Raw genomic sequence first — 12,624 nt, 5'->3', positions numbered from 1 at the left:
CAGCCAGAGAGCCACACAGCCAGAGAGCCACACAGCCAGAGAGCCACACAGCCAGAGAGCCACACAGCCAGAGAGCCACACAGCCAGAGAGCCACACAGCCAGAGAGCCACACAGCCAGAGAGCCACACAGCCAGAGAGCCACACAGCCAGAGAGCCACACAGCCAGAGAGCCACACAGCCAGAGAGCCACACAGCCAGAGAGCCACACAGCCAGAGAGCCACACAGCCAGAGAGCCACACAGCCAGAGAGCCACACAGCCAGAGAGCCACACAGCCAGAGAGCCACACAGCCAGAGAGCCACACAGCCAGAGAGCCACACAGCCAGAGAGCCACACAGCCAGAGAGCCACACAGCCAGAGAGCCACACAGCCAGAGAGCCACACAGCCAGAGAGCCACACAGCCAGAGAGCCACACAGCCAGAGAGCCACACAGCCAGAGAGCCACACAGCCAGAGAGCCACACAGCCAGAGAGCCACACAGCCAGAGAGCCACACAGCCAGAGAGCCACACAGCCAGAGAGCCACACAGCCAGAGAGCCACACAGCCAGAGAGCCACACAGCCAGAGAGCCACACAGCCAGAGAGCCACACAGCCAGAGAGCCACACAGCCAGAGAGCCACACAGCCAGAGAGCCACACAGCCAGAGAGCCACACAGCCAGAGAGCCACACAGCCAGAGAGCCACACAGCCAGAGAGCCACACAGCCAGAGAGCCACACAGCCAGAGAGCCACACAGCCAGAGAGCCACACAGCCAGAGAGCCACACAGCCAGAGAGCCACACAGCCAGAGAGCCACACAGCCAGAGAGCCACACAGCCAGAGAGCCACACAGCCAGAGAGCCACACAGCCAGAGAGCCACACAGCCAGAGAGCCACACAGCCAGAGAGCCACACAGCCAGAGAGCCACACAGCCAGAGAGACACACAGCCAGAGAGACACACAGCCAGAGAGACACACAGCCAGAGAGACACACAGCCAGAGAGACACACAGCCAGAGAGACACACAGCCAGAGAGACACACAGCCAGAGAGACACACAGCCAGAGAGACACACAGCCAGAGAGCCACACAGCCAGAGAGCCACACAGCCAGAGAGCCACACAGCCAGAGAGACACACAGCCAGAGAGACACACAGCCAGAGAGACACACAGCCAGAGAGACACACAGCCAGAGAGACACACAGCCAGAGAGACACACAGCCAGAGAGACACACAGCCAGAGAGACACACAGCCAGAGAGACACACAGCCAGAGAGACACACAGCCAGAGAGACACACAGCCAGAGAGACACACAGCCAGAGAGACACACAGCCAGAGAGACACACAGCCAGAGAGACACACAGCCAGAGAGACACACAGCCAGAGAGACACACAGCCAGAGAGACACACAGCCAGAGAGACACACAGCCAGAGAGACACACAGCCAGAGAGACACACAGCCAGAGAGACACACAGCCAGAGAGACACACAGCCAGAGAGACACACAGCCAGAGAGACACACAGCCAGAGAGACACACAGCCAGAGAGACACACAGCCAGAGAGACACACAGCCAGAGAGACACACAGCCAGAGAGACACACAGCCAGAGAGACACACAGCCAGAGAGACACACAGCCAGAGAGACACACAGCCAGAGAGACACACAGCCAGAGAGACACACAGCCAGAGAGACACACAGCCAGAGAGACACACAGCCAGAGAGACACACAGCCAGAGAGACACACAGCCAGAGAGACACACAGCCAGAGAGACACACAGCCAGAGAGACACACAGCCAGAGAGACACACAGCCAGAGAGACACACAGCCAGAGAGACACACAGCCAGAGAGACACACAGCCAGAGAGACACACAGCCAGAGAGACACACAGCCAGAGAGACACACAGCCAGAGAGACACACAGCCAGAGAGACACACAGCCAGAGAGACACACAGCCAGAGAGACACACAGCCAGAGAGACACACAGCCAGAGAGACACACAGCCAGAGAGACACACAGCCAGAGAGACACACAGCCAGAGAGACACACAGCCAGAGAGACACACAGCCAGAGAGACACACAGCCAGAGAGACACACAGCCAGAGAGACACACAGCCAGAGAGACACACAGCCAGAGAGACACACAGCCAGAGAGACACACAGCCAGAGAGACACACAGCCAGAGAGACACACAGCCAGAGAGACACACAGCCAGAGAGACACACAGCCAGAGAGACACACAGCCAGAGAGACACACAGCCAGAGAGACACACAGCCAGAGAGACACACAGCCAGAGAGACACACAGCCAGAGAGACACACAGCCAGAGAGACACACAGCCAGAGAGACACACAGCCAGAGAGACACACAGCCAGAGAGACACACAGCCAGAGAGACACACAGCCAGAGAGACACACAGCCAGAGAGACACACAGCCAGAGAGACACACAGCCAGAGAGACACACAGCCAGAGAGACACACAGCCAGAGAGACACACAGCCAGAGAGACACACAGCCAGAGAGACACACAGCCAGAGAGACACACAGCCAGAGAGACACACAGCCAGAGAGACACACAGCCAGAGAGACACACAGCCAGAGAGACACACAGCCAGAGAGACACACAGCCAGAGAGACACACAGCCAGAGAGACACAGCGAGAGTGACACAGCGAGAGAGAGACAGCGAGAGAGAGAGAGACAAAGACAGACAGCGAGAGCAAGAGAGGGACTGCGAGAGAGGCAGCGAGAGAGAGAGAGGCAGCGAGAGAGAGAGAGGCAGCGAGAGAGAGAGAGGCAGCGAGAGAGAGAGAGGCAGCGAGAGAGAGAGAGGCAGCGAGAGAGAGAGAGGCAGCGAGAGAGAGAGAGGCAGCGAGAGAGAGAGAGGCAGCGAGAGAGAGAGAGAGGCAGCGAGAGAGAGAGAGGCAGCGAGAGAGAGACAGGCAGCGAGAGGGGGAGAGGCAGCGAGAGGGGGAGAGGCAGCGAGAGGGGGAGAGGCAGAGGGGGAGAGGCAGAGGGGGAGAGGCAGAGGGGGAGAGGCAGAGGGGGAGAGGCAGAGTGGGAGAGGCAGAGGGGGAGAGGCAGAGGGGGAGAGAGAGAACCAGAGAGGGGGACAAAGGGGAGAGAAAGGGGGAAAAGTATTTTGAGAACAAGTCAGGAATGTAATAGAATTCGCTATATGGAAGAGGGGCGGGGTGGTGATGGGACAGAAGAAACAGGGTGGTGGTGGGGGGGAAACAAACACAGGGTAGGGAGGGTAGAAAGAGAGGGACACAGATAGGCAGAGGCCCATCAATTCTGTCCCTCCAACATTGCAGTGCTCCCTCAGAACCGCATCAGTGCGAACCTGGAATATAGAACAGTGCAGCACAGAACAAGCCCTTCGGCCCTCGATGTTGTGTAGAGCCTCGTCCGAAACCAAGATCACGCTATCCCACTCCCTGCCATTCTGCTGTGCTCCATGTGCCTATCCAATAACAACTTGAAACTTCCTAAAGTGTCCGACTCCACCATCACAGCAGGCAGTCCATTCCCCACCCTAACCACGCTTTGAGTAAAGAACCTACCTCGGACATCCCTCCTATATCTCCCACCCTGAATCTTATAGTTATGCCCCCTTGTAACAGCTACATCCACCCGAGGAAATAGTCTCTCAAAGTCCACTCTATCTATCCCCCTCATTATCCTATAAACCTCTATTAAGTCGCCTCTCATTCTCCTCCGCTCCAAAGAGAAAAGTTCCAGCTCCCTCAACCTTTCCTCATAAGACCTACCCTGCAAACCAGCGTGGACCCACAGCTTTCCTCCTACAGAAGCTGCCATACCGTTGGAGCCCGGTTGATCTCCTTTCTCTTTAGTGCGATGGACCTGGGTTTATTTCCAGCATGTTGTATTGTTGTATGAGTGCGCTGCATTCACTGGGAAACACAACTTTCCCAGCACATTACAGTCGACTAATCCAGTTTACATATTTTTGTCAGATAGGCCATTTTTCATCAGTGTCTTTGCCCCTAGAGATCCTCCGACAAGTGTTGAACAGAGGTCTACAAAACTAAAATCACATGGGATTCAGGGTGGGCTGGCTAGATGGATGCAGAACTGGGTTGGTTATAGAAGACAAAGACTAGCGAATGGAGATCTGTAGCTAGTGGTGTTCTGCAGGGATCAGTGCTGGGACCTCTGTTGTTTGCAGTATATATAAATGATATGGAGGAACATGTGGGAGTTTGATTAGTAAGTTTGCGGATGACACGAAGATTGAGGGAGTTGCTGATAGTGCAGAGGATTGTCAAGGATACAACAGGATATAGATAGATTGGAGACTTGGGCACAGAAATGGTAGGTGGAGTTTAATCCGGACAAACGGGAGGTGATGCATTTTGGAGGATGAAATCTAGGTATGAGTTATACTATAAATGGCAGAACCCTGAGGAACATTAACATGCAGAGGGATCTGGGCGTGCAGGTCCATAGTTCCCTAAATGTGGCAACACAGGTGGGCAAGGTGATTAAGAAGGCATAGAACATAGAATACAGCGCAGTACAGGCCCTTCGGCCCATGATGTTGCACCGAAACAAAAGCCATCTAACCTACACTATGCCATTATCATCCATATGTTTATTCAATAAACTTTTAAATGCCCTCAATGTTGGCGAGTTCACTACTGTAGCAGGTAGGGCATTCCACGGCCTCACTACTCTTTGCGTAAAGAACCTACCTCTGACCTCTGTCCTATATCTATTACCCCTCAGTTTAAAGCTATGTCCCCTCGTGCCAGCCATTTCCATCTGCGGGAGAAGGCTCTCACTGTCCACCCTATCCAACCCCCTGATCATTTTGTATGCCTCTATTAAGTCTCCTCTTAACCTTCTTCTCTCCAACGAAAACAACCTCAAGTCCATCAGCCTTTCCTCATAAGATTTTCCCTCCATACCAGGCAACATCCTGGTAAATCTCCTCTGCACCCGCTCCAAAGCTTCCACGTCCTTCCTATAATGCGGTGACCAGAACTGTACGCAATACTCCAAATGCGGCCGTACCAGAGTTCTGTACAGCTGCAACATGACCTCCTGACTCCGGAACTCAATCCCTCTACCAATAAAGGCCAACACTCCATAGGCCTTCTTCACAACCCTATCAACCTGGGTGGCAACTTTCAGGGATCTATGTACATGAACACCTAGATCCCTCTGCTCATCCACACTTCCAAGAACTTTACCATTAGCCAAATATTCCGCATATGGCACGCTTGCTTTCATCAGCCGGCACATTGAGTACAGGACTTGTGAAATCATGTTGCAGCTGTATAAAACCTTGGTTAGGCCATATTTGGAGTATTGCGTGCAGTTCTGGTCACCTCATTATCAGGAGAACGTGGAAGCTTCAGAGAGAGTGCAACGGTAAGTTTTTCACACACAGAGCGAAAGCCAGAGGATGTGGTGGAAGCGGCATGGTAGCAACATTTTAGAGGCATCTGGATGGATACATGAATAGGGACCGAGTAAGGGCAGAAGGTTTTTTTTTGTAAAGGCATCATAATCAGCACAGGCTTAGAGGGCCGAAGGGCCTGTACCTGTGCTGTACTTTTCTTTGTTCTTTGTTTCCTGGTGTCGAAAATCCCAGCACCTGCTTCTTCCTGTTTTTCTATTCATTCATGGATGTGGGTGTCGCAGGCTCGGCTAACATTATTGCCCATCCCTAATTGCCCTTGGAAAGGTGGTGGTGAGCTGCTCCTGCAATCCATGTGGTGTAGGTACACCCACAGTGCTTTTAGGGAAAGAGTTCCAGGATTTTGACTCAGTGGGTCTGTTTTGTCCTGGATGGTGTCGAGCTTCTTGATTGGTTTTGCACTCATCCAGGCAAATGGGACGTATTCAATCACCCTCCTGACTTGTGCCTTGTAGATGAAGGACAGGCTTTGGGGAGTCAGGATATGAGTTACTGTGCAGAATTCCGAGTCGCTGACCTGCTCTGGTAGCCACAATGTTTATATGACTAGCCCAGTTGAGTTGCTGGCCATGGTAACCCCCCAGGAGGTTGATAGTGGGGGATTCAGCGATAGAAGTGCCACTGAACTTCAAGGAGAGGTGGTTAGATTCTCTCTTCTGATCTACACAGGAGTGATGAGTCTACCCATCGACCTGCAGAGCGCACCCCAGTACCAAATAGGAGGCTATCCCCACCAGCACCACCACAAAATGGTCCTAGTGGTTGCCTTTCTGAAACTAACGTTCCCTGAAAGAGCAAATCACAAAGCACAATTGTATCAATATAACATTTACAAGAGAGGTTCTTAACTAGCAGCTCTGCTCCTTCAGTGGAACCATACATTGTCACCAATGATCAGATTAGTAACAGAGAAACAGAAGAGTATAGACAGAGCTGAACACATGATGTTTGCAACAACTCCAGTAGTCTTCAAAACAAAAACTGAAGACACTTTCCATAAAGGAGGATCATTAGATTCAATTATTTAAGAGCTTTTAACACATCTATTACTAGGCTTTCAAAATACAAATGCAGGAAAGCCAATTCCCAGGGAAGCAAGTTCGACAACAGTAGCATTATCTCCTAGATTTGTTATTTGCTGGGACTTGAGGTCTTGCTGTCTTCTTGCCAGCATGGGCAAGGGATGAATTTGAATTGCTAGTATTTGTGTGTCGACAGTTGCAATTGTACTCTGACTGACCTCATCACTCTCCTCCACGTCGACATTTCCATTGGCATCGTCATCCATCTGTTTGTGAATACTCATGATGGCTTCGAAGCGGAGCACCTCCTCCTCGATGTGGCACGAGGCTTCATCAATCCTGCAGAGATCTGAAGGGAAGAACAAAATTAGATTGGGAACCAATCTCAACCCCAGCACTGCTCTCTGAAGAAAATACACGCAACAAAACCCATCAACATTAACACCCATTGCTGGGGCACGCATACACAACAGTGGGGTACAGAGAGGCCATCGTGCCTGCATTGCCCCCAAATCCATTAAGATGCTCTCAAAATCAATACCTGAGCTCTCGACAAATGTCAGCCCTGCCGGCTTTGAAAAAGTATCTGGAATAATTCTTTGCTCTCCTGCAGCAAACACTTCTGAAATAAGAATGTAAAGGGCAGGGTGACATTATACATCCTAATCCCTGGCAGCGAAGCTTTTGATGTATTAGAACCAGATACTCACTCCACTGCAGACCATGTCGTAGCACAGAACGAGAGAGCTGGGCCAGCAACCAAATGCTCTGTGGCTGCAAAACATAGCCTTTTAATGAAGGTCTGTCTGCACAGTCCTGTCACCAAGATTTCAGTCAAGTGCAAAGCAGGCAGAGTTGGAAACATCCTGGAGTCCCAGTTGCTTTATGAAGCGGTTCGGTCAGTGCGGCCCTGTAATTCCTGCCAACATTGTAAAACACTACTGCTGAAATCTGAATTTAGCTTCAGTAACACTGCTGCCTCCACCAGCGGTGAATATTTCTATGCTGAGGCTTTTAGGATCGGTCTTTATTCTCAGAAGCAAAATATTGCAGATGACGGAAGTCTGAAATGAAAACCGAAAGTGCTGGGGATACTCAGATCAAGGGGCATCTGTGGAGAGGGAAACAGAGTTAAAGTTTCAGAACTTATTCAAATGAAAGATCACAGACCTGAAACATTCATTATGTTTCTCTCTTCATAGACCTGCTGAGCATTTCCACAATCTTCTCTCTTTATTTTGCAAAATTGGCATTAGGGCCAGGCTGTATTAGCTTGATGGCAGCATCCTTTTACGGACAGCTATAGCTGTCACTTGCTGCACCATAGTGCGAGCACCATTCATGACTGCAACCTTTAAAGGGAAGACCCATTACCACAAGCTTAGAATCGGAGAATCCATACAGCGCAGAAGGAGGTCATTCGGCCCATCGAGTCTTCACCGGCTGTTGGAAAGAGTACCCTACCTAGGCCCACGCCTCCCCGTAACCCAGTAACCACACCTGGCCTTTTGGACACTAATGGGCAATTTGGCATGGCCAATCCACCCGACCTTCACATCCTTGGACTGTGGGAGGAAACTGGAGGAAACCTACGCAGAGACAGGGAGAACGTGCAGACTCCGCACAGACAGTGTACCGAGACCAGATTGAACCCGGGTCCTTGGCGCTGGGAGGCAGCCGTGCTAACCACTGTGCCGCCCTTACTTGAATATTGCTGAGAGACATGTTGTCAAAGTTTTTCATCTTTTACTCACCAGCACAAATGCCAAATTTCAAACAATTCAAAACATTTAGGAAAAACAGGCGTTAACTGGTTGGCAAGTCAGCTCGACTTGGCTGAGGCATGGTCATGGCGAACATAATGGGGAACTGTAGGCTACAAGCTCCTGGGTAATTCAAAAAGGCGTCCAGGATCTCGGGGTGGGTAATAAATTAGTCTGGCCGCTGATGCCCTTTCCTAAGAATAAATGTGAGAAAACAAGGGTATAACCGTGCTGCTTGGAGACTGCTTGAAGTCCGGGGGGGGCGGGTAGAGCACAGAGTCTCGCTCTATGCAGACGACCTGCTTCTGTATGCATCGGACCCAATAGAGGGGATGGGTGAAATCATGAGGATTCTCGGGGAATTTGCCCGGTTTTCGGGGTACAAGCTAAATATGGGGAAAAGTGAGATGTTTGCGGTCCAGGCGAGGGGACAGGAGAGGCGATTGGGGGAGCTGCTGTTTAGATTAGTAGGGGGAAGCTTTAGGTACCTAGGCATTCAAGTGGCGCGGGAATTGGACCGGCTGCATAAATTAAATCTGGCCCGACTACTCGACCAAATGAAGGATGATTTTCGGAGATGGGACACGCTCCCGTTGTCACTGGCTGGGAGGGTACAGACGGTGAAGATGACGGTCCTCCCGAGATTCCTGTTTGTGTTTCAATGTCTCCCCATCTTTACTCCGTGGTCATTTTTTAACGGGTCAACAAAGTGATCTCTGGCTTTGTTTGGGCTGGCAAGACCCCGCGGGTAAGGAAGGTAATGCTTGATCAGAGTCGGGGAGAGGGCGGGCTGGCGCTGCCAAATTTTAGCAGCTATTACTGGGCAGCGAATATAGCCATGATCAGGAAGTGGGTGGTGGGGGAGGAGTCGGCACGGGAGCGTATGGAGGCGGCGTCATGCAAGGGAACCAGTCTGGGGCGTTGGTAACTGCGCCTCTGCCGTTCCCGCTGGCTCGGTACTCCACTAGCCCCGTGATGGTGATGGCCCTGAGAGTCTAGGCCAATGGAGGAGACATGTGGGAGCAGAGGGAAAATCTGTCTGGTCCCCAATCTGTAATAATCACCGGTTTGCCCCGGGAAGTATGGATAGGGGGTTCCGGATATGGCGGAGAGCAGGGATTGAGGGGACGGGGGATATGTTTATTGAGGGGAGCTTTCCGAGTATGAGGGCACTGGAGGAGAAGTTAGGGTTGACGAGGGGAAACAAATTCAGGTATCTGCAGTGCGGGACTTCCTACGTAAACAGGTGTCAACCTTCCCACTCCTGCCGCTAAGGGGGATTCGGGACAGGGCAGTTTCCAGAGGGTGGGTAGGAGAAGGGAGCGTCTCGGACATTTACAAGGAACTTATGGGGTCAGAGGAGAAGCAGATTGAGGAGCTGAAGCGAAAGTGGGAGGAGGAGCTGGGAGGAGAGATAGAGGATGGTCTATGGGTGGACGCGTTGAGTAGAGTCAACGCGTCCGCAACATATGCCAGGCTCAGCCTGATACAATTTAAAGTCGTTCACCGGGCTCACACGACAGTGGCCCGGTTGAGTAGATTCTTTGGGGTGGAAGACAGATGTGCAAGATGTGCAGGAGGACCAGCGAATCACGTCCACATATTCTGGGCATGTGCCAAGCTGAGGGGATTTTGGCAGGGGTTTGCAGATGTCATGTCCACGGTGTTAAAAACAAGGGTGGCGCCGAGTCCAGAGGTGGCGATTTTCGGAGTGTCGGAAGACCCGGGAATCCAGGAGGAGAAAGAGGCAGACGTTCTGGCCTTTGCTTCCCTGGTAGCCCGGAGACGGATACTATTAGCTTGGAGGGACTCTCAGCCCCCGAAGTCGGAGACCTGGCTATCGGACATGGCTAGCTTTCTCTGTTTGGAGAAAATCAAGTTCACCTTGAGAGGGTCACTGTTAGGGTTCGCCCGGAGGTAGCAACCGTTCGTCGACTTCTTCGCGGAAAATTAATTGTCAGCAGAAGGGAGGGGGGGGGGGGGTAGTTTAGCTTAGACTAGGGGGTTAATAAAGGTGGGACCTGTAAGGGGGGGGGGGGGGGGGGGGGGGACGGCTTTTGCACTATGTTTATAGTTTCATGTACGTTGTTTATTGTGTTGTTGTTGTGATACCAAAAAATACCTCAATAAAATGTTTATTAAAAAAAAAACGTCGTCACCTGTAGACCTGACTATTCCAATCCTCTCTTGGCTGGTGACGCACCAACCACCCTCCATAGAAAACTCTGCTGCCTGGAACCTAACTTGCACCAAGTTCCATCACCCTGTGCTCACTTACCTACATTGGCTCCCGGTCCAGCAACTTGATTTTAAAACTCCCACCTTTGCTTTCAAATTCCTCTCCATCAGCCACATCCATAACAAATGGCGGAGCAGGCTCGTAGGGCCGAATGGCCTCCTCCAGCTTCTATTTTCTCTCCATATCCCTGTAACCTTCCCCGGCCCGACAACCCTCCAAGATCTCGGTGATCTTCCACTTCTGGCCTCTCCGTTATTAATCGCTTATTCGTTGGCAGATGTACCCTCAGCCGCCTGGGTCCCAAGCTCAGAATGTCTCCCTAAACCGTTCCGGTGCCTGACCACTCAGCCCTGCTTTAAGATGCTCCCTAAAATCTACCTCTGATCAAGCTTTTGGTCATCTGCCTCATATTTTTTTGCTTGGTGCAAATGTTGCTTGATAATCACTCCTGTGAAGTGCTTTGGGGTGTTTTAATTCGAATTAGGAGGAGCACGTTATTGTGCCCTTGAGATTGGTGCATCATTCAATAAGATCACAGCTTATCTCCACATTCCGCCTTACCCCAAACTCCGACACCCTGTCGGTCAAGAATCTGCTTTGACAAAGAGTCATCGGACTCGAAACGTTCGCTCTTTTCTCTCCTGACCGATGCTGCCGAACCTGCTGAGATTTTCCAGCATTTTCTCTTTCATTTCAGATTCCAGCATCCGCAGTAATTTGCTTTTATTTTAGTCAAGAATCTACCTCTGCCTTAAACATATTCAATAGCGGTTTCCGGGTGCGGCGATGACCAGCTGAGTCGCACGTTTCGGCAGCTCCCGGTGAAACGGACTTTTGGGCTCTTGATAGGAGCCCCAACGGCAATTTTGACGGCTAAAAACACTGTGCGGTAAACCAGAAGGGAATCCCCCCGGATACGGATGAAAAAAGGAGGAGAAAGTGGCCGGATTGCAGTGGATCCTTTAGAACAGCGGCAAGGAAGGCAAGCAAAAACCAAGATGGCGTCGGAAGGTGGCAGTTTAACATGGGGCCCTGAACAACAAGAGTTCTTGAAATGCTGTGTGGAAGAGCTCAAAAAGGAAATGAAGAAAGAGCTGTTGGCCCCGATACTACAGGCGATCGAAGGGCTAAAGGAGGAACAAAAGACCCAGGAGCGGGAGCTTCGGGTCGTGAAGGCAAAGGCAGCCGAGAATGAGGACGACATACAGGGCCTGGTGGTGAAGACGGAGACGCATGAGGCACATCAGAAACGATGTGTGGAAAGGTTGGAGGCACTGGAGAACAACGCAAGGAGGAACAACCTGAGGATTCTTGGTCTTCCTGAAGGTGCGGAGGGAGCGGACGTCGGGGCATATGTGAGCACGATGCTGCACTCGTTAATGGGAGCGGAGGCCCCGGCGGGTCCGTTGGAGGTGGAGGGAGCATACCGAGTGATGGCGCGAGGACCGAGAGCAGGAGAAATTCCCAGAGCCATGGTGGTGAGATTCCTCCGTTTTAAGGATAGAGAAATGGTCCTTAGATGGGCAAAGAAAACTCGGAGCAGTAAATGGGAGAACGTGGTGATCCGCGTTTATCAAGACTGGAGTGCAGAGGTGGCGAGAAGGAGGGCGAGCTTTAATCGGGCCAAGGCGGTGCTTCATAAAAAGATAAAATTTGGAATGCTGCAACCGGCAAGACTGTGGGTCACATATCGAGGGAGGCACCACTACTTTGAGACGGCGGATGAAGCGTGGACATTTATTGTGGAAGAAAAACTGGAATGAGCGGGTTATTAAAAAGAACGTTTGAACAAAGTGGTGGGGCGAATGTGGGGGGCGAAGAGGGGGGTTAAAAAGGGGGGGAAAGAGGAGTTTTATGTACTAATCCTGCGATGTGGTAACTTTTCTCTCTTCCACAGGTGGTGATGGGGGGAGGAGGGGAGGTGGAGGAGATGGGGCGTTGGCCATTGGGGGCGGGGCCAAGGGAGAAGCACGGGCTTGGTTCCCGCGCTATGATAATCATGGCGGGAATAGAGAAGCAGGAAGGAGGGGGCGTCGCATGGTGCGAGCCGAGGTCACGGGGGGAAGCCGAGGTCGGCCAGAGTTTGCGGACTTCTGGGAGCAACATGGGGGGAGTAATTACGCTAGCGGGGGAGCTAGCGGGGGGGGTGGGAGGGGGGAATTACTGGG

General features: G+C 51.9%; 1 protein-coding gene across 4 annotated transcripts in view; it reads right to left on the bottom strand.

The window, feature by feature from the left end:
* stim1b (stromal interaction molecule 1b) overlaps positions 1-6,800 on the bottom strand; it is a 111,672-nt gene extending 104,872 nt beyond the window's left edge. For all 4 annotated transcript variants that reach the window (XM_072477533.1, XM_072477534.1, XM_072477535.1 and 1 more), the window contains exon 1: positions 6,673-6,800. In XM_072477533.1, coding sequence (XP_072333634.1) covers positions 6,673-6,738 — 66 coding nt within the window. In that variant the 5' untranslated portion in view covers positions 6,739-6,800. The remainder of the gene's footprint in view (positions 1-6,672) is intronic.
* Positions 6,801-12,624: the final 5,824 nt, after the last annotated feature.

Source organism: Scyliorhinus torazame, chromosome 15 (genome assembly GCF_047496885.1).
Source record: "Scyliorhinus torazame isolate Kashiwa2021f chromosome 15, sScyTor2.1, whole genome shotgun sequence".
In the NCBI taxonomy this organism is placed as follows: Eukaryota; Metazoa; Chordata; class Chondrichthyes; order Carcharhiniformes; family Scyliorhinidae; genus Scyliorhinus; species Scyliorhinus torazame.
The sequence above is the reverse complement of the archived record's forward strand: the minus strand, read 5'-3'. Positions and strand labels throughout refer to the sequence as shown.